The sequence below is a fragment of the Muntiacus reevesi genome, chromosome 3 (genome assembly GCF_963930625.1).
Source record: "Muntiacus reevesi chromosome 3, mMunRee1.1, whole genome shotgun sequence".
Lineage (NCBI taxonomy): Eukaryota > Metazoa > Chordata > Mammalia > Artiodactyla > Cervidae > Muntiacus > Muntiacus reevesi.
The window spans coordinates 146,362,113-146,381,893 of record NC_089251.1 but is presented as its reverse complement, the minus strand read 5'-3'; the positions used below and the strand labels follow the sequence as shown (position 1 = coordinate 146,381,893).

At 39.9% G+C, this 19,781-nt stretch overlaps 1 protein-coding gene across 1 annotated transcript; it reads left to right on the top strand.

Annotated features, from left to right (window-relative positions):
• Window positions 1-2,117: 2,117 nt before the first annotated feature.
• Window positions 2,118-15,389, top strand: BZW1 (basic leucine zipper and W2 domains 1). Its single transcript, XM_065930862.1, has 12 exons — window positions 2,118-2,255; window positions 3,431-3,504; window positions 5,521-5,697; window positions 7,332-7,426; window positions 8,234-8,299; window positions 8,893-9,028; window positions 9,650-9,759; window positions 9,906-10,076; window positions 10,464-10,610; window positions 11,158-11,296; window positions 12,972-13,094; window positions 13,703-15,389. The coding sequence occupies exons 2-12, from the start codon at window positions 3,441-3,443 to the stop codon at window positions 13,732-13,734; spliced, it is 1,260 nt and encodes a 419-aa protein (XP_065786934.1). The 5' UTR covers window positions 2,118-2,255; window positions 3,431-3,440; the 3' UTR covers window positions 13,735-15,389.
• The last annotated feature ends 4,392 nt before the right edge of the window (window positions 15,390-19,781 follow it).

Here is a 19,781-nt window from a genome sequence, read left to right as displayed (position 1 = left end):
TATGGAGAACAGTGTGGAGATTTCTCAAAAAAACTGGAAATAGAATTGCCATATGACCCAGCAATCCCACTTCTGGGCATACACACCGAGGAAACCAGATCTGAAAGAGACACATGCACCCCAATGTTCATCGAAGCACTGTTTATAATAGCCAGGACATGGAAGCAACCTAGATGCCCATCAGCAGACGAATGGATAAGGAAGCTGTGGTACATATACACCATGGAATATTACTCAGCCATTAAAAAGAATTCATTCGAATCAGTTCTAATGAGATGGATGAAACTGGAGCCCATTATACAGAATGAAGTAAGCCAGAAAGACAAAGACCAATACAGTATACTAAGACATATATATGGAATTTAGAAAGATGGTAATGATAACCCTATATGCAAAACGGAGAGAGACACAGATGTACAGAACAGACTTTTGGACTCTGTGGGAGAAGGCGAGGGTGGGATGTTTTGAGAAAACAGCATCGAAACATGTATACTATCAAGGGTGAAACAGATCACCAGCCCAGGTTGGATGCATGAGACAAGTGCTCGGAGCTGGTGCACTGGGAAGACCTAGAGGGATGGGATGGGGAGGGAGGTGGGAGAGGGGATCGGGATGGGGAACACATGTAAATCCATGGCTGATTCATGTGAATGTATGGCAAAAACGACTACAATATTGTAATTAGCCTCCAACTAATAAAAATAAATGGGAAACAAACAAACCTCAGCGGTGAGGAACTGATGCTTTTGAACTGTGGTGTTGGAGAAGACTCTTGAGAGTCCCTTGGACTGCAAGGAGATCCAACCAGTGCGTCCTAAAGGAAATCAGTCCTGCATATTCATTGACTGATACTGAAGCTGAAGCTCCAATACTTTGGCCAACTGATGCAAAGAATTGACTCAGTGGAAAAGGCTCTGATACTGGGAAAGATTGAACACAGGAGGAGGGGATGACAGAGGATGAGATGGTTGGATGGCATCACCGACTGGATGGACAGTAGTTTGAGCAAGCTCCTGGAGCTGGTGATGGACTGGAGCTGGGAGGCCTGGCAATGCTGCAGTCCATGGGGTCGCAGAGTCCGACAGGACTGAGCAACTGAACTGAACTGGTAGGAGACTAAGGAAGCAGATGAAGAGGCAAACAACTAATTTACAAACGGAGTAAAAATAAAACCTACATCCTGAAGACATTGGTTTGTAACAGCCACGGTGCTTTTCGCACACACTATCTTACTGTTCCCCAGCTCTCTGATGACACAACCTAGTTCGATAGTGCGTGCGGAAAGCACTGTGGATGTTAGAAACCTGGACACAGTTCAAAAGCATCAACTCTTCGGCGCTGAGCTTTATGGTCCCTTGACTGGCATCATCAAGCATCAAAAGGAACTTGTTAGAAATGCACATTCTTGGATTCCACACCGACGGGATTTTCAGATGAGTCTCAGCAGCGTGTTTTAACAAATCCTCCAGCGCATCTGATGATCTCCAAGCTCCCACAATCGTCGTTCTCAGGAGGGAACTACGGAGACCACTGCAAGGATGGCGGCCGCCGTCGGAGGACCAAACTTCCTTCTGACCCCTACCTGGATTGTCCTCGCTCCTAGCAGGGGTAGTACACGACCCCACCCAGCCACTACCGCGGAGCAACGTTGCCCCGCTTCGGACTTGGCCCGTGCAGGGTCTTTCCAACTTCAGCCGGAGTACAGGCCAGAAAAGGACTCCTTACTAAACTCCGCTTCCACCCACGAACGTCCTGGGCGTCCCCAGCCTTCCGGCTTCAACTTCCGGCGCAGGGGGGAGGGTGTGGGAGGGGGAGTGGGTGCACGGGTCGGTGCGGAAGGGACTCGGGACGGACGTATCCAACTTCCTCGGCACCGGCGGGGGTGGTGGGGGATATTCGTTCTCCCAACCGTCTCCAGGTGCTAACTAAGAGGCCGGAGGAGACGGCGGTGGAAGAAAGATGGCCTAGTGTAGTCTAAGTGTCCGGGAAATCGGCAACCCAATAAAAGAATAATCTTTGAAAATCACGTTCGTTTCCTTTCCCACCCCAGGCCGCTGAGCTGCGATCCAGGAGGGGTGGAGAAGGGTGGGTAGGGCACCGGAGGAAGAAATCTCGCGATATGAGACCGGCCGGGGCGGGGGTGGCACCTCTTCCCTCCTCCTCCTCCTCGCGTTAGTTCCGGTTGCAGAGGAGACACCGCCGCAGTTGCTGCCACCTCCGGGGTTTCTGGCTCTTTTCTCATCGCCTTAAATTCGGTGAGTCCCGGGGCTTGCTCATCTTGGGCCGAGATTGCGGCCCCTAGTCGCTGGGTAGAGGGTGAGGGAGGCAGTGGGTCCTGTGCGGCCCGATCTGGATGGGCCCGGGCGGAGGCCGCTGCATGAAGCCGGACCAGATCTCGGGCTTGGATTCGGGGGTCTGAGCGGCTGCTTCAGCGGGGAGATCGAGAGGCCGCTGCCCGGGCCAGAACGCGGGGCACGTGTGCCCCGCGGCTCCACGGACGGAGGCAGTGGGCGAGGCAGGCCCTCGTCCAGCCCTGCCCGGCCTGGGTAACAAAGCCGCCGCGGCCTCTGTTGGGTGATGTACGCGTGGGGGGTTCCGGCGGGCGGGGCGGAGGGCCGCCACCACCACTGCGGCCGCCTCCACCGCCGCTGCTTTCGCTGGAGGGCGGGCGGATGTACGGGGCGGCGGGGCCCCCGGCGCGAAGCGCCTCGTCGCCTTTGGTCCGCTCGTTGCGGCGGCCGCCACCGCCGACTACGGGGTCAGTGGAGAAGGGGCTGCGGGCGAGGAGCAGCCCTTGGGCGGGGGTGGGTTATCCGTCGCTGGGCTGGAGGCCCGGGAAGGGTTGAATGGGTAGACACGTGCCCGGGCAGGAGGTTTGCCTTGTAAGGCAAGGAGGAGGCTAGGCCCTCTCTCAGCCCCTTTTTGCCGGCTGGAGTGGTGCAAGCGACCGCTACGGTCCGGTCACGACTTGAGGGTAGGGTGGTTGTGCCCTAGGATGAAGGGATTAGCCTTCTGATAGCGTCTTTAAATTGACATACATGTTCTGGATACCTCCTGATTACGGTGGTCCTTTCTGTTAGCCCTCTGTGGTGCTCAGAGTAGTGGAGATACAGGCGAATTTAAACAGGAACGAGGAGACCACCGTGCTTCTGATGGGTGATTTGCCACTAGTCGCAGTGGCGCTGTTAAGTCATTTAAAAGTGGCCTTCACATTTCATCCTTAAAGTGTATTTTGTAGGGAGAAATGCATGTTTTGAACTTACATTTAATCAAGCAAAGGTAATTCTTTGTGCCCGTCCCAGGTCTATTGCTAGGCTGAAAGTGTATGTTCTACGTAGTTTATCCGTGACTAGGCCAAGGTTTGATGCTTTGTTTTTAAAATGGATGTTTGTGGCACTGATATTTTTAAGGCCTTATTTTCCCCCCTTAGGGTGTCTTTTATGAATAATCAAAAGCAGCAAAAGCCAACGCTATCAGGCCAGCGTTTTAAAACCAGAAAAAGAGGTAAATATTTATATTCTAATAATATCTTCTTTTCAGACCTCCAGAATAACTTGTATTTTGGTTCCTCTGGCAGGCTATTGCTTATTATTAAAACTTAAAGGGAAGGTACCAGAAAGGAGCTTGAATTTGTAGTTGACTGCCATTTCAGATATACCCTTACTGTTTCTACTGCCTTTAAGATTTGTGATATGAACATAGATACATCTAAGCAGGCTAGTGAATGGTCTTTATTGTGAACATACAGTGACTCTAAACAGAAAAAAAAGTATGAACTTCAGGGCTTCATTTTCACTTGCCAAATTTCATTTAAGCAAGATTTTGCTTGCGAGAAAAGGTTAATTTATAAAATGAGAACTCCTAATGTGATTACTAGTTTCATCCAAGCTATGCGAGAGAAAAATCAGACTTTAACCCATGGAAGTTAATTATGGAACAGAGTTCACATTGCACTGTGTTTTGAAACTATTTCCTCACAGACTTAGTTTAAAAAAAAAACAACACAAGAATTGCATTAACCACTTGTATTTTATTAGATACTTTGGTGAGTATTAAATACTGTAGCAAGACACTGCACTCATGATACAAAGTTAAATGAGATGTGGTCTCAGATGTATTTTGTATTAGCTTTAGTGTTTTACCCCTAAACTTTTCAGTGTTATTGCTCAGAAGTACATATTGACGTTATCTTACAGGAAACTTTTAGGAAATAAAGAACTGGATTGGCTACTGGTTATAAATTATGTTTTTCAACCCTGAGTGGCAGACTCTTTGAGATGTATATTAGAGAATCTTTTTATAATCTCTCATTGTAGCCTGCCGCCTTACAGCAGGGAACAAGGAGTGTTTTGATTCTAGTCTTTGAAGATTCATTACAATTTAAGCCAGTAAATATTCTCAAGAGGACTAGTTGGGAACCAGAACAATTCTATAATGGAAAAATCTGTATATATTATCTGGTATAATACATTATCGAGTAGTTTTAATATTGTTGTTAGTATCAGGAAGATATGTCACTTCCCCAGTTTGGGATTACTCATGGTCTCTTAGTTCTTGTTAATTGGATCCTGATTTGCCTAGGACTGAAGAGAGTTTCCAGGACATAGACCTTTCAGTGTTGCAAACAAGAAGAGTCCTAGGCAAACAAAAGGGTTGGTCATTCTAGTGCTATGTAAAAATTAAGACATCATCTAACCTAGATAGGGAAATCAAACCCTGCCCTGGAGTGTATGACAGCAGCACAGTAAAGGCTAGGTATATACCCGAGGCACTGTTGAGAGTGCTTTCTATTTTAGTTGTGTCATTTAATATTCAGAACAACTTCATGAGATGGATCCTACTCTTAATCATCATTTACCTCAGGAACATTCAGACATGAAGAATGCACTAAGTTGCTCAACTTCAGATAGCTAAGTGCAGATCTCGGTTTAAAATCAGGCAGTTTAAATCCAGAGCCCCTACTCATAACTGCTCCATGTCCTGTATTGGATACTCAAAAAATGTACTTTCTAAAAATTACCTTAATAAGTATTAGAGTGATTTTTCTTTTTTTTTTTCCTTTTTAAGTAGAAAGTGTTACGGTCACTTAAAGGAAATCAAGAGGTGTCCTGTACTTGGACAAAAATTTCACTCAGGAATAAAGTTTACCTGAGGTATAGAAGATACCCTGAATTTCACACTTTTCCAGGTGGAAATTGTCTCCTAGCAGTAGGAACACCCCAGCTCCTTTAGGTCACTTAGGAGACCTGCATGAAAAAATAAGAGAGAAGCCATACACTTCTTGGGATAGGCAGTCCTGCCTTGCGCGCACAGAGGTGCAACTTGGAAAGGATGTGTTTAGTCTCCTGTCTGTTTGCTTGTGTTACAGGTCTTAGGCAATTAAGTAGCATTTGTTTTTCCCAGGTATTGAAATAAGTGAAATTGTAATGAATGTGGTTAACTTACTCAGTAGTTACAGCTTCATAAGGCAGTGGTTTCACGCCCTTTTAAAACGTAAATGTTTTGGGGTTTTTCCTCCAGATGAAAAAGAGAGGTTTGACCCTACTCAGTTTCAAGACTGCATTATTCAAGGCTTAACTGAAACTGGTACTGATTTGGAAGCAGTAGCAAAGTTTCTTGATGCTTCTGGAGCAAAACTTGATTACCGACGATATGCAGAAACACTCTTTGACATTCTGGTGGCTGGCGGAATGCTGGGTAAGTGTCTGAGTCTTGTGGGAAGTGTGTTGTATGGGGATTATGTAAAAACCAGCATGTGAACTGTTTGACAGACCTATCAAATCAGGATGGCTTTGTTTCTGTTTGTTTTCTTTTTTTTTACCCCCTTAGGGTTTTCACTTTTTTTCTTCTAAAATTATAGTAAATTTGCAGCTCGCCTTGCTCTGTATAACTTTATATTTGAAATCCATGACAGAACCATAACATTTGGGGAAGACTTTTCAGTCTGATACATAAGTCCCAAAGCATCTCTCATCGGTGATTTTTCCAACTTGTGTTTGCACACTCTCAGTTAATGAAGAAATCCATATCTCTTTTTCTGTCTTACCAAATACTTTATACAGACAGCCCTCCATATCCAAAGTTCCACATCCATGGATTCACCCCAACGGTGGATCAAAAATTTTCCAGGGAGGGGAGGAGTAGAAAGTTCCAAAAAGCAAAACTTGGATTTTCCATATACAGCAACTATTTTTTAGCATTTGTGTTGTATTTGATATTACATACAGTCTCGAGACCATTAAAATATACAGAAGGATAAATGCAGGTTGTATATAGATACTATGCCCCTGGTAACCCCGGTTCAATTCCTGGTTTGGGGAGATCCCTGGAGAAGGGATAGCCACCCACTCCAGTATTCATGGGCTTCCCTGGTGGCTCGGGTAGTAAAGAATCTGCCTGCAATGCGGGAGACCTGGGTTTGATCCCTGGGTTGGGAAGGTCCCCTGGAGGAGGGCATGGCAACCCACTCTAGTATTCTGGCCTGGAGAGTCCCCAGGGACAGACGAGCCTGGCAGGTTACAGTCAGTTGGTTCACAGAGTCGGACACAACTGAGTGACTAAGCACACACGTTCTCTTTTATATAAGGGACTTGAGTATTGACAGATTTTCCACCAGAGCCCTGGAGCCAATTCAGGACAGTGCTATACCTGAGTCCATGGGGTAGCAGAGTCGGACACAACTTAGCGATTGAACAAGTAACTGAAGACTGATTCTGCACTCTTCTATGTATTAGCCACTAGCTAATTAATTATCAATCACTTAGAATGTGCCTAGTACAAATTGAGAGGTTAAAATACACTTTGGATTTTGAAGACAGTGTTAAATAGAATAAGACATCTCAATAATACTTTGAATACTAAAATGTTAATATTTTTGATGTGTTGAATTAAAGTATATCAAAATTAATTTCACTTCTTATTTTTAATGTGGCTGCTAGGAGATTTGGAATTACATTATGTTGCTCACATTATATTTCTACTCATAGCCCTGCTAATTTACTCCTGCCTTCACTCTCAGCAGCTTAGATATCTTAACAGAATGTGCTACTTAGTTATGTATCCTCAATTGATGCTGGTAATTTCATTTCCATGGCTCCCTAAAGTATTCCACAATGTTTCCACAGTAACATTGTATTGAACCTCACACCAGGCTGCTGGAATGAGAACTCTTACTTGTGTACATGCAGAATGGAGGCTTAGAGAGGCTTCCATAGCTTGCATGTAGTCAAACAGTTGCTCAGTGGTGGAACTGTGAAATCAGAAAGAAAGATTGAAAGAATTATTAAATTTAAATGAATGTCATTGCAATTTTTTTGTAAAATATACTTTAGCCCCAGGTGGTACACTGGCAGATGACATGATGCGTACAGATGTCTGTGTGTTTGCAGCACAAGAAGACCTAGAGACCATGCAAGCATTTGCTCAGGTAAAGTAAACTTTACATAATTCAGTTAGCTATTGTCCATCTGGCTCATGTTTTAAGGAATAGTCTGCCTTTTTTTTTTTTTTTTGAATAGTCTACTTTTAAGAGGTTGGTGGTAGAAGGTTGAAGGAATTTGAGCTCAAAGTTTAGAGGTGTTCTTGATGTACAGTATGATTTGGAAACTTAAAAATGCATTGAACGAAACGAAAATAGAAAAAAAATTGAATTACTTTTCCTTTACTTGTTTTTCTAGAATTAATCCATTTTTTAAGGAAAAAAGTCAAGCTGAAAAAGGAAAATCAGTTCCCTGTCATGATTTTCATCATTAAATTATTCTACATATAGCTTTTTAAAGGTGAATGAGTTATAGGCAGATTAGCTTCTTTATCGGTCAGAATCTCATTTGAAAGTTCATACAAGTAAAAAAAGAAAAAAAAGTTCATACAAGTGCATCTAACCTAGGGGTTGTTGTCTTTGTCATTCAGAAAGTAGAACTATATTTTATGATCTTTTGTTAGTATCCTACAGGTAGGTAGATGACTTGTATTTGAGCAGTAATTAATTTGTACTTTGATACTTTGGCAATAAAAGTCTATCGGGGCTGGTGATTAAAGTGTTAACATTATTGGTATATTGTAGGATTTCAGAACGGACAGGATTTCTTAAGCTGATTAAATATCTAATGAAAGGTTCATTCCTTTGCTGTTCTAGAGATACTGTGGAGAGGTCTTAGTTTCCCTGATTTAGATCTTTTGGGTATCTGACATTTTTACACACGAAGTTATTCAGTTCCTTTATTAATTCTTATAGGTTTTTAACAAGTTAATCAGGCGCTACAAATACCTGGAGAAAGGTTTTGAAGATGAAGTTAAAAAGGTATGAGCAGCAATATCCTTTGTGGAAAACAAAAGGTTGGGGCCAAAGAAGGGAATGTTAAATCCTAATTCTGCCATGGATTTGAGATAATTTTAGATATTTAAGTGGGCTGTCTTTGAAATGAAGTTTGGAGCATATCATGTAGTTTAACTTGCTGTACACTGTTTCTTAGTTCTATGTTCAAACAAGTGGTAAAGGAGTAAATATCCAAGTGGAGTTTGTTCAAAAGTCAGAGTAACAGATCAGAGCTAAATATCTTGACAAAGAGAAATTTTCCATGCTTGCTCTTAGAGTCAGATAGTGTACATATCAGTGCACAGAAAAGTTGGTAAAGTTAATATTAACTCATTCAATACTCTCAAAAGCCCTGTGAAGCAAGTTTTATTTTACACATTTACATGTGGACAAGAGGAGACTGCGCCAGAGGTTAAGTGTCTTGCCTAAGATTATTTAGCTAGTGAGTATTATAACTGAGATACAAACTTGAGTGGTTAGACCTCAGAGCCCATAGTTTTAACCAATATAATATGCTTTACTGCTTCTCTTTATATAATACAGTTGCTCTTTTAACCCTTGACTATTTGCTTTTATAGCTGCTGCTGTTCTTAAAGGGTTTTTCAGAGTCGGAAAGGAACAAGCTGGCTATGTTGACTGGTGTTCTTCTGGCTAATGGAACACTTAATGCATCCATTCTTAATAGCCTTTACAATGAGAATTTGGTTAAAGAAGGTAATCAACCTTTCATAAATGGGTAATCTCTAGTTGGCTGAGAGTGGTGTAGATAAGAGCATAAAAGATGAACTGATATAAAAGTTAGGATATAGTTTGTGTAGATTTGACCTGTGTGATACTGATAGAACTAGTGTCCTTGAATATAATTGGTTCATTTCAATTCAGTCATTTAATGTATAACTTTAGCATTTAGACACACACCAAATATCCAGGGTCTAGACAAAATGTGATTGGTTGTAAAGTAAAAATAGAAATGCTGTGGAAACCCAGAGAGATTAATTCTAATTGAGAAACTTGGGAACATTTTAACTGCTTTGATTACTGAGTATTTAACATGCCTTAATGTAATTCTCAGAACAACCCTGTCAAGTATAAGAATTGTCACTCTCATTTTACACTTCAGAAAAATCTAACTTGACTAACAGTACACAACTAACAAGTGGTAGAATAGAGAAATTGGAATGGGTTGGTAAACAGTGGAAGAGGGAAGTTGAGGGGTAGATTTGGGGATAAAGTGAATAATCCTGTGTGCTGGACCTTCAGAGGGAGAAAATGGGGAGATAAAGTCATTGAAATCCAAGAAGGTACTTCTGTTAAATAAGCTCTGTTTTTCTACAGGGGTTTCAGCAGCTTTTGCTGTAAAGCTCTTTAAATCATGGATAAATGAAAAAGATATCAATGCAGTAGCTGCAAGTCTTCGGAAAGTGAGCATGGATAACAGACTGATGGTTTGTGACTTTTTATTCTTCCTTTCTTGACAACACTTAAGGAAAATGTGACAGACAGCTTTCCCATTTTTAATCTGTGAGAAGAGGGAAAGTGTTTTTCTTGAATGATTTGAAGACCATTTAACAAGATTAAATTCTCATTTCAGGAACTTTTTCCTGCCAATAAACAAAGCGTTGAGCACTTCACAAAGTATTTTACTGAGGCAGGCTTGAAAGAGCTTTCAGAATATGTTCGGAATCAGCAAACCATAGGAGCTCGTAAGGAACTCCAGAAAGAACTTCAAGAACAGATGTCCCGAGGCGATCCATTTAAGGATGTAAGTATTTCACCAGAGTGAGTTTTAATAATAGCTGAGAATGTTATGCTGGGGCTTTGCCTCAGTTTTTTTCATATTTGGTGCCTTACATGTGCCCTGAAATCCTAATAGTTGGGGATTTTGTAAGGTGCAGGCCAATAGACAGACCTTTCTGTTTTCATCATGGGCTTTTCTTAGGTAGTTTGCCTGTGTGTAACATAAGGTTTAGAAGTAGAAGTCTCTACCTTCTAGTTTTAAAAGTTGTGTGGTTGTATGTGGTCTCCGGGTCATTGCTAGTTGCATGGAAAAGTCTTTATGCTTTTTGTAAGTTTGATATGTATAGTATCAAACTTAGTTCTGTACTAAATATCAAACTTACTTCTGTACGATAATTGGATTCTTTTGCAGATAATTTTGTATGTCAAGGAAGAAATGAAAAAAAACAACATCCCAGAACCCGTTGTCATTGGAATAGTATGGTCCAGCGTAATGAGCACCGTGGAATGGAACAAAAAAGAGGAGCTTGTAGCAGAGCAAGCCATCAAGCACTTGAAGGTATTAGAATTGTGCCTGATAAAACCTTGCTTTTGTAAGTAGGGATAAGTGCACTGTCCGTGTACTTTTCCAAAAGGATTTCTCATATCCTATGGTTTCTGGGGTTAGCCACCAGTAAGTAGACAAATAACATTAAATATTGGTGATAACCTTTTAAAAAGTCTTAACTTGGGCTTTCTATTACCTACAGGATAAAAACAAACTCATGTTAAAAGTAGCTTAAACCTGTAATTTGGTGTTTGCTTTTGAAAGACTATAGAAAAATAGGAGGATTCTTTCTTTTTTCCCTTTAAAATATTAAGATTGTAGTCACAGTTATCTGGAATCCTTGGTTTAATATTGCCTCTTTGATTTAAATGCTTAAGAGATTTTTCTGCCCTTTTTTTGTTTTAAAAAAAAAACTTCCACTAAATAGAATATATAGTGATTGTAAAAGATGAGTTGTGTTCTGTCTTTTAGAAGTTTGTACTGAATGTACAAATTCACTACACTCAGTATAAATGCATTGTACTGAAGGACTAAATCTTTTCTCCTTTCCCTTTAAAAGCAATACAGCCCTCTACTTGCTGCCTTTACCACTCAAGGTCAGTCTGAGCTGACTCTCTTACTGAAGATTCAGGAGTACTGCTATGACAACATTCATTTCATGAAAGCCTTCCAGAAAATAGTGGTGCTTTTTTATAAAGGTAATTTACATTTTGAATTTTGTTAATACATTTATTGCAAAACCTAGAAAACTCAAAATGATTCTAATGAGTAGTTCTCTGAACATCAGCACCCTGAAGTATCTTATCTCACTCTAATCACAGGGCCGAGTTGTCTCTGATGTAATTGGGTACGTTTTTAGTGCGTTATCATTGAAACGTCTCTGAAGCCTTCTTGATGAGCCTCAGACTTCACCTGCTGTATTGTACCAGTCCTCTTCCCCAGACAGATGATTTTCTTGGTTCCTGTATTTTAAACCTAGAGGCCTACCTGCATCCCCAGATTTTTTTTAAGCACCCTGTGCTTTGGTGATTATCAACTTGTGGTTAGGTTTCTTTAAAGTATCTATACCTCCACTTACTTCCTCCAGATTATTTAGAAGTAAGTCTTTAAAATCCTCATTTAATTCTGGAAAAGTTGATAAATAACTTAATTTTAATTATCGGTAAAACACTGGACTTTTTTTTTTTTTCCATTTATTTTTATTAGTTGGAGGCTAATTACTTCACAACATTGCAGTGGGTTTTGTCATACATTGACATGATCAGCCATAGAGTTACACGTATTCCCCATCCCGATCCCCCCTCCCACCTCCCTCTCCACCCGACTCCTCTGGGTCCTCCCAGTGCACCAGGCCCGAGCACTTGTCTCATGCATCCCACCTGGGCTGGTGATCTGTTTCACCATAGATAATATACATGCTGTTCTCTCGAAACATCCCACCCTCACCTTCTCCCACAGAGTCCAAAAGTCTGTTCTGTACTTCTGTGTCTCTTTTTCTGTTTTGCATATAGGGTTATCATTACCATCTTTCTAAATTCCATATATATGTGTTAGTATGCTGTAATGTTCTTTATCTTTCTGGCTTACTTCACTCTGTATAATGGGCTCCAGTTTCATTCATCTCATCAGAACTGATTCAAGTGAATTCTTTTTAATGGCTGAGTAATATTCCATGGTGTATATGTACCACAGCTTCCTTATCCATTCATCTGCTGATGGGCAACTAGGCTGCTTCCATGTCCTGGCTATTATAAACAGTGCTGCGATGAACATTGGGGTGCATGTGTCTCTTTCAGATCTGGTTTCCTCAGAAAACGCTGGACTTTTAAGTAACATCACAGTACCACACGTAAAATAATTTTTTAATTATCTATCAAATATGCCTAATCATTTATCACAAGATTTCTCAACCTTGACCCTACTGTTTTGAGCCAGAAAACTGTTTTGTAGATGACTGTCCCGTGCATTATAGTGTTTAGCAACATCCCTGGCATCAGCCAACAGGTACCAGCAGCACATTTCCCCAGTGCAACAACCAGCAATGTGTGTAAACGTTGTCTGATGTCCCCAGGGGATCAGGTTGTCTTCCGCTGAGAGAATCACTCTACAAGTTGATAAAAAGTTTCTTAGTATATGGTTCTCATTTCATCTTTTCTACTTTTCTTTAAAATATTAATTTGTTGAAGAAACTAGTTGAATGTTGAATACAGATTTATTTTGTAAGCAACAAAAATAATTGGTTTTACTCCACATTTCAGTAAAAATAAAAATGCTATGCAGGCATATGCACCTCAGGGGGTGTCTGACTCTGCCTTAGTTAGGGAGTACTGTACGAGAACTCCACAGGTGTGACGGTTGCTCTCTTCTTTACAGCCGAAGTCCTGAGTGAAGAACCCATTCTGAAGTGGTATAAAGATGCCCACGTTGCCAAGGGGAAGAGCGTCTTCCTTGAGCAAATGAAAAAGTTTGTAGAGTGGCTCAAAAATGCTGAAGAAGGTAAGTCTTCTCATTTGTGCGGTCTGTTTGGTAAAGCCTGAGAGCTTACTTTAATGTGGACGAGAATGTGTCCATACATGTCGTCTTTCATTCAGATACCATTTTGTACCTAAAGTACAGGTTTTTGTTCATTCATGACACACCTCCAAAAACTCATTTACTTTAAGGCAGGGGAGAAAACTAGACTTCGGGTATTTTGATGCCTTGGCCATAATACCAACATTCTTAGGAAAATTGAAAATTCTGAGAATGTGTGTATTAGTCAGTCACTCGTGTCTGACTCTGGAACCTCATGGGCTATAGCCTCCCAGACTCCTGTCCGTGGAGTTCTCCACACAAGGACACTGGAGTGGGTTGCCGTGCCCTCCAGGAGAATCTCCCCAACCCCGGAACTGAAACCAGGTCTCCTGCATTGCAGATTTCTTCACCATCTGAGCCACCAGGGGAGTTCAGATACTTAAGAATTTTAAGATTACAGATGCGTACTTTTTTATATCCTCCTCAAATGAGTAGATCATTATTAATAAAAATTTTTATGTAAAGTTATAAATGGAACTTGTACTTTTTGATATCATGTAATGCTTGATTGCACTTTTCCCCTTTTCTAGAATCTGAGTCTGAAGCTGAAGAAGGTGACTGAATTTTGAAACTACACCCTCAGTAAAGCAAACAGGAGTTGTAGATAAAATGTCATGTCTCATGTGTCCTGGTTCTTACATCTTCCTACCTCCCTATATCAAGCATGATATAAGGGCTTTCATGGCAAATTTTATTTTAACTGTTTCTATGGTTACTGGAAATGTTGGATTTAGTTTCTAAAACCATGTTTTAAGTAGCTACAGGAGCTATAGATTTGAATCTGATGTTGCATTAGTCTTTTCAGTTATCTTCTACCTCCTGTATTTTCTACTGTAATAATGTAATTTAAGGCCTTCCACAATGAACAGTTCACTTTATTCCCTGGGTTTTCTATATAAACAGTTTTCAAGATATGATTTGGTTAAAAATAATTTGTTATAAAAATTCTGTTTGCAAATTAAACTGTAAAAGTATCCAGTGTCTCAGAAGGCAATGATTTGTGTGATAATTTGATATGCCCAAAGCCCTGCTCATCAATGAAAACTCTCATATACAGTAATTGAATTCATTAACATGAATCTTGAGTATTTGGACCATTGCTTCCATGTTAACATTTTCTTGGCATTTTTAGCCCCAGATGTACTTGAGCTCAATTGTCTGCTCTCTGATTTTTATTCCCTAAAATGAAGCCATGGGGAACAAACTTGAAAGTGGGGTATTTGGGAAATTATATGTGACAACGGTAGTGGGAAGAAAAAATGGAGCTTTTTCCCATTGAGAAACTTCTGCATTCAGTTTGTTTCTTTCCACACAAAACAAATGAATATTCTTTCCACAAAACCATTTTCAAATATACCTTGGAAAAAGCCTTGTCACTTAAAGTATTTTACACTTATCCTGCACTTAGATTCATGAGAAAGGACTAAAAATAGTGCGAGTAAAAGCAAATGACTGTACTAAACCCAGAAAATTGTTGAAAGAAAAACGATCAGCATGTTCTAATTGGGACTGCAAATATAACTCAATGTTGCCTGTTGGCTTCACATATTTGTTGTAAAGAGTAAAGTGCAGTGATAATGATGTATTCCTACTGGGTCATAGTGGACCAGCTTCATTCTCTTCACAGGTTCATTTATGACTCAATTATCTGGCTATTAACTTAACCTAGTTGCCAGTTTTTTAAATTGCCATGAGCCAAATATCTCTTCTATACAGTTGATCCATTTATTTTAATGGCTGCCTTTTTAATTTCCATCTTTTCTTGCTGCTACCTGTCTTTATATGTAGTCATTAGAAAACAAAGTGTGGTCACGCTTTTTGCTGCAAAGATTTCATGTTGAAAGTGAACACTTCAAAAATTTTTTGACTGGTGAAAGAAACGAGCTTGGAATAATGCCATGAGAGACTTGCGTGGGAATTGCCTTTTTCAAAGGTGCCATTCTTATGAGCCAAGAGTTTGTGTTTAGAAGTTTATCTTGAGGGAATAACATGTAATATAGTTTGAAATAAAGGTATAACCTTATGAAGAAGAGCATTATAATTGATACCATTGTGAAGGGGGTGAAATTGTTAAATGAATGACTTTTGATAAAGCTTTCATGCACAGGCAAAATGTATTCACTAGGTTTCTACATAGTGATCTGCTTTTACTTTGTAATTTGTAGTCCTCAAAAGACTTTTTTTAAAAAATAAAGTCTATCCTTACACTTAGGTTTATATAGGTCAGTCTTCTTTTTTTTTTTTAATTTTTTTTTGCAAATTCCATGCTGATGCCTAGTGGTAACTATGTTATGCGTCAGATATATCTACTGTGTAAGCATTAAATAATTGCTCTTTTCATCCTTATGACTCCCAACTTCACAGAATTCTTATGTAGCAGAAATTACATTAACATTTCTACAACCAAACCATTGCATGTTACTGCAGTACAGAGTGTACCTTGTTTATTATATACTGTGTATAGTGAAAGTGTGTGTAGTTTTCCAGAAAACTACATTATGATCCTTGTCTGATCAGTTCTTTCCTTCATAATTACTTACTACAATATTAACAGTAAGTGGATGTCACCTATGACAGTATAGTGTAAAGAAAGGGAATGCTTTCTAAAAAGACTTAGCAGATTTTCATTCTGAATTTTAAGTGGCAATTTTGAGTCTCAGCTGCCAGTGCCAACCTCAGATATGTAAATATAGATGTTAAGATTGTACTTGTAATCATGATCCGATAAATGTTCATTGATTTTCCTAACTTGGTGTCAGTTTCTAAGGATAAGTCTCCTCTTAGATACCATAATTAAATGTGTGCTTAGAGCTGATTAAATTTCTTAATCTTAATTATTCTGGGAGTATTGTCCTAGAGACATTTATTATATTCTTAGGAAAATTCCAAATGCCACAGGATATTTTAACACAGCATAGTGATGGTGGGGAGAAGAAATGCTTGTGACTGAGATTTATTTCCAATTCAGTGTTTTTAAGGCTTTTTTCTCATCAACCCTATCCCTAAAGCCTTTTAAACTTTTCTAACAGTGCACCAATGAATTTTTTTTTTGGCCACACTACATGGCTTCCAGGATCTTAGTTTCCCAACCAGGATTTGAACCTGTGCCCTCAGCATTGAAAACATGGAGTCCTAACCACTGGGCCACCAGGGAATTGCCCCAATGAGTTTTAGTATCACAGATATGCTGTATATGTATTGTATCTGGTTTTTACATGAAAAGAGTAAGGGGGTTTGGGGGTCCTATTTGGGGGTGACAGCCACCCCCATTTGAGAAATCATACCCTAATATATTTTTTAAGGGGAGGACCACCTAGTGGTAGATATTTGCATTGGCAGACATATCTTTATGTGTGTCCAAATCCTGGAGCAGTATTATTTTCTGCCAGAGTCATAGAAAATAGCAGACCTTTGTTTTCTACTAGTCACCATCATTTAACAGCTGTGCTTTACACCCTTCCTGCCACAGGCATGAGACAAATCATTTCCCAGTGGCTTTGGACATCTTGATAGATTCTTGCTTGATTTAGAAATGTATTCATAATTAGAATCATTCAGGTTCCTTCTTATCTATAAAAATCAGTTAAAATCCTAGGTGAATGATTTAATTAAAGTAGGTTATAACACTTTGATAAATGGCATTGAAATTTTACCAGTGAGTCTACAGTCATACCCAAGTAAGCTGCTTGCAGGAACTGATAGCACTATTATTGGCTGGTTGAAAATGTAACATAGATGCCAAAGTTTTAGTGTACTTTATTAATTAATACCTAGACTACTGAATTACCTTTGTAAAAATTTCCTCCGATGCTATTTACAGGTGCCACGTAAAACAGGCTATTGCATTTCTGTGACAATTCTAGTAAACTGCCTTGCTGTGATCTTTCATGTAAAATATTAGTGCTCTAGTATTGATAAAAGAGTACATCTTCACCAGCCTACTGAGGCCTAATGGTTTCACATATAATTATTCAAAAATATGTTTTTAAGATGGCTTTATATAAGTGGGATCTAGAAAATAAGTACTTTTGACTTCAAAATAATGAGTTTATAATTGGCCTCTGTCTAAAAAACTTGAATTGTAATGGATTTGTACTTAAACACAATCTTGCATAATTGTATGAAATTTGGTTTGGATCAGAAAGATTCCCAAACTCCTTTCCCTCTCTACTTTTTTTTCCTTCTATTTAACTATGGCTATTAGCCACCATACCAAATCCAGTCATTTTAATTTTCCAATGCACTTATAATCCTTTTATCTTTATTCCAAGATTATAATTTCACCTCTTAATGAATTGAAAAAAGGGTGAGAATATTTTACAAATTCATTCAATTGCTATCAAGTTATTAACTCAGTTAACCTTAAAGTAAAGGCTTCAATTGCTTGTGCCTACTCTAGTACCCTAGAGGAGACAATGGCAACAAACCTGTTCAGTCCTTTGCTTTGTAGACTTTAGAGAGGGACCAATATCTCATTAAACTGTGATACAATTAGAATGTTTATAGTTGTATTAGTGTAGGTCTGCGAACTATGCATTCAATATGTATAATGAATTCGGGGTGCTACAAAGTTATCAAATATAATTGAGTTGTTTCATTTCAGGGAATTTCCAGTCAGTGTAATAACCATTTTAAAATATCTTAGGATGAAAATAGTTTAAATCATTTTTTTTTTAAAGCCGAACTCCTGAAGGCTGTGCTTCAAGTTGACTTAGAGGTAAACATTGGGGAAATACAGACTGAAGAATACTCTTTTCAGAAAGGTGTTCTACATTCTCTGCATCTTAAGAATAAAATATTATCTCTGTAAGTACACTTTATTTCCATTCTAGTTAGGACTAATGGATCCTGGCATGGCAAATAGCTGAAGAATGGAGAAAACGGGATAGCTGATAATCCAGATAGTTCTTGACACTCTGAACAACCTCAAGTACAGCCGTTCAAGCCAGTAATTACACTGCTGCATTATTTCTGTGTTTAACTGTGAAATTTGCTTCTTGCCTGTACCCCTGAAATTGAATAAAATTTCATGAACTCCTTACTAATGTAAAAAGAAGAGCAATGACTTGCACTGGTTGTTGTCAGTAACCTTTGAGTGCTGGAGTCGGTTAAAACTCGGTCCTTTTCCTGGTCCTTTCTGTTTTGCCTTCGTGTTTAAAACACCATCAAAAGACCTGGAGCCTGGTCTGTGGGGTGGCACAAAGTCGGACATGACTGAAGCGACTTAGCAGCAGTGTCTCTTAGCACCTAGTGAAAGTGAAAGAAGCTGCTCAGTCATATCCGACTCTGCGACCCCATGGACAATAGTCTGCACCAGGCTTCTCCGTCCATGGGATTTTCTGGGCAAGAGTACTGGAGTGGGCTGCCATTTCCTTCTCCAAGGAATCTTCCCGACCAAGGGATCGAACCCATGTCTCCCACATTGTACACAGACGCTTTTCCATCTGAGCCACCAGGGAAGTCCAACACCTAGGGTAGTGTTTAAATGCAAGTGTAGTTTTAAGACTTTTGCCTTTGCCTGGAGGGTGCTGTATAATCCTTTAACTTAATCTGCCTTCCCCTCATTCACCACTATATACTCTGTATTCGATAGTATTGGTCTGTTAGTAAGCATTAAGTTTTAGTTGAATATGTGAAGGAATAAGTCTGGTGTTTCCTGAATTAGAATACTGAAGTTGAGTATATTAAAAAAATGAACTTCTGGGGATGTTTACATGTAGAATTAACTCTGTTACATGAACTTGACAAGATTAATCCAAGATTTCTCTTCAGTGCTTAGGGTTGCTGTGACTGTTGTGGCCAGAATTAGTCAGTCTGTCAGCAGAGAAGCTTTGCTGAGTTTAAGGCTATGGAGGTGAGCAGGACTGGGTGCCAAAATTCAGGCCTGTGGAACAGAGCAGGTAATCAAGAGTGAGGTGAGTGCAAAACAAAGACATGAGAGGTACCAGCAAGTCGGAGAGTTCACTTTCAAGGGCTTTCTATAATCTACCACTCATGCCACAAGAAACAAAAGAGGTTTGTAAGCCCTCAGCGTCAAAACTGCACGCCTTACCGAAACAATCTTCGATGAAGATGTCATGCTCGTCTATGAGCTGTGTGATTGGGTAAATAATCCAACCTCTGAGCCATCTTTTCTGCATCTGTAAAAGAAGGAACTGTGATAATGACGCCGATTTCATGGAGTGGTTGAGAAGTTTACAATGAAATGATCTGTTTAAATAGAGATGATTGATGCAGTACTTGTCACATAATCCCTTGATTCAGCAGCTATTTTGTTTGGCAAGGAAGGATATGTTCATGGGAAACTGAGAGCTCTGAATTCAGGTCTCTTGTTAGATTTGCATTGGTAGAAGGTAATGGAAGTTTCAACAACCATCATCAGGTTGCCTGCTTTAGCAACACTATTGTGTGCCCTTGCTCCACAACAGAAGAAGCCGCTGCAACGAGAAACCTGTGCGCTGCAACTAGAGGGTAGCCCCCACTTGCCGCAAGTGGGGAAAGCCCGCGTGCAGCAATAAAGACTCAGAACAGCCAAAAATAAATATTTTTAATATTATTTTTAAAAAGTCACAGAGTTAATGGCAGATGAGAAATATTCAGTTGTTGGAA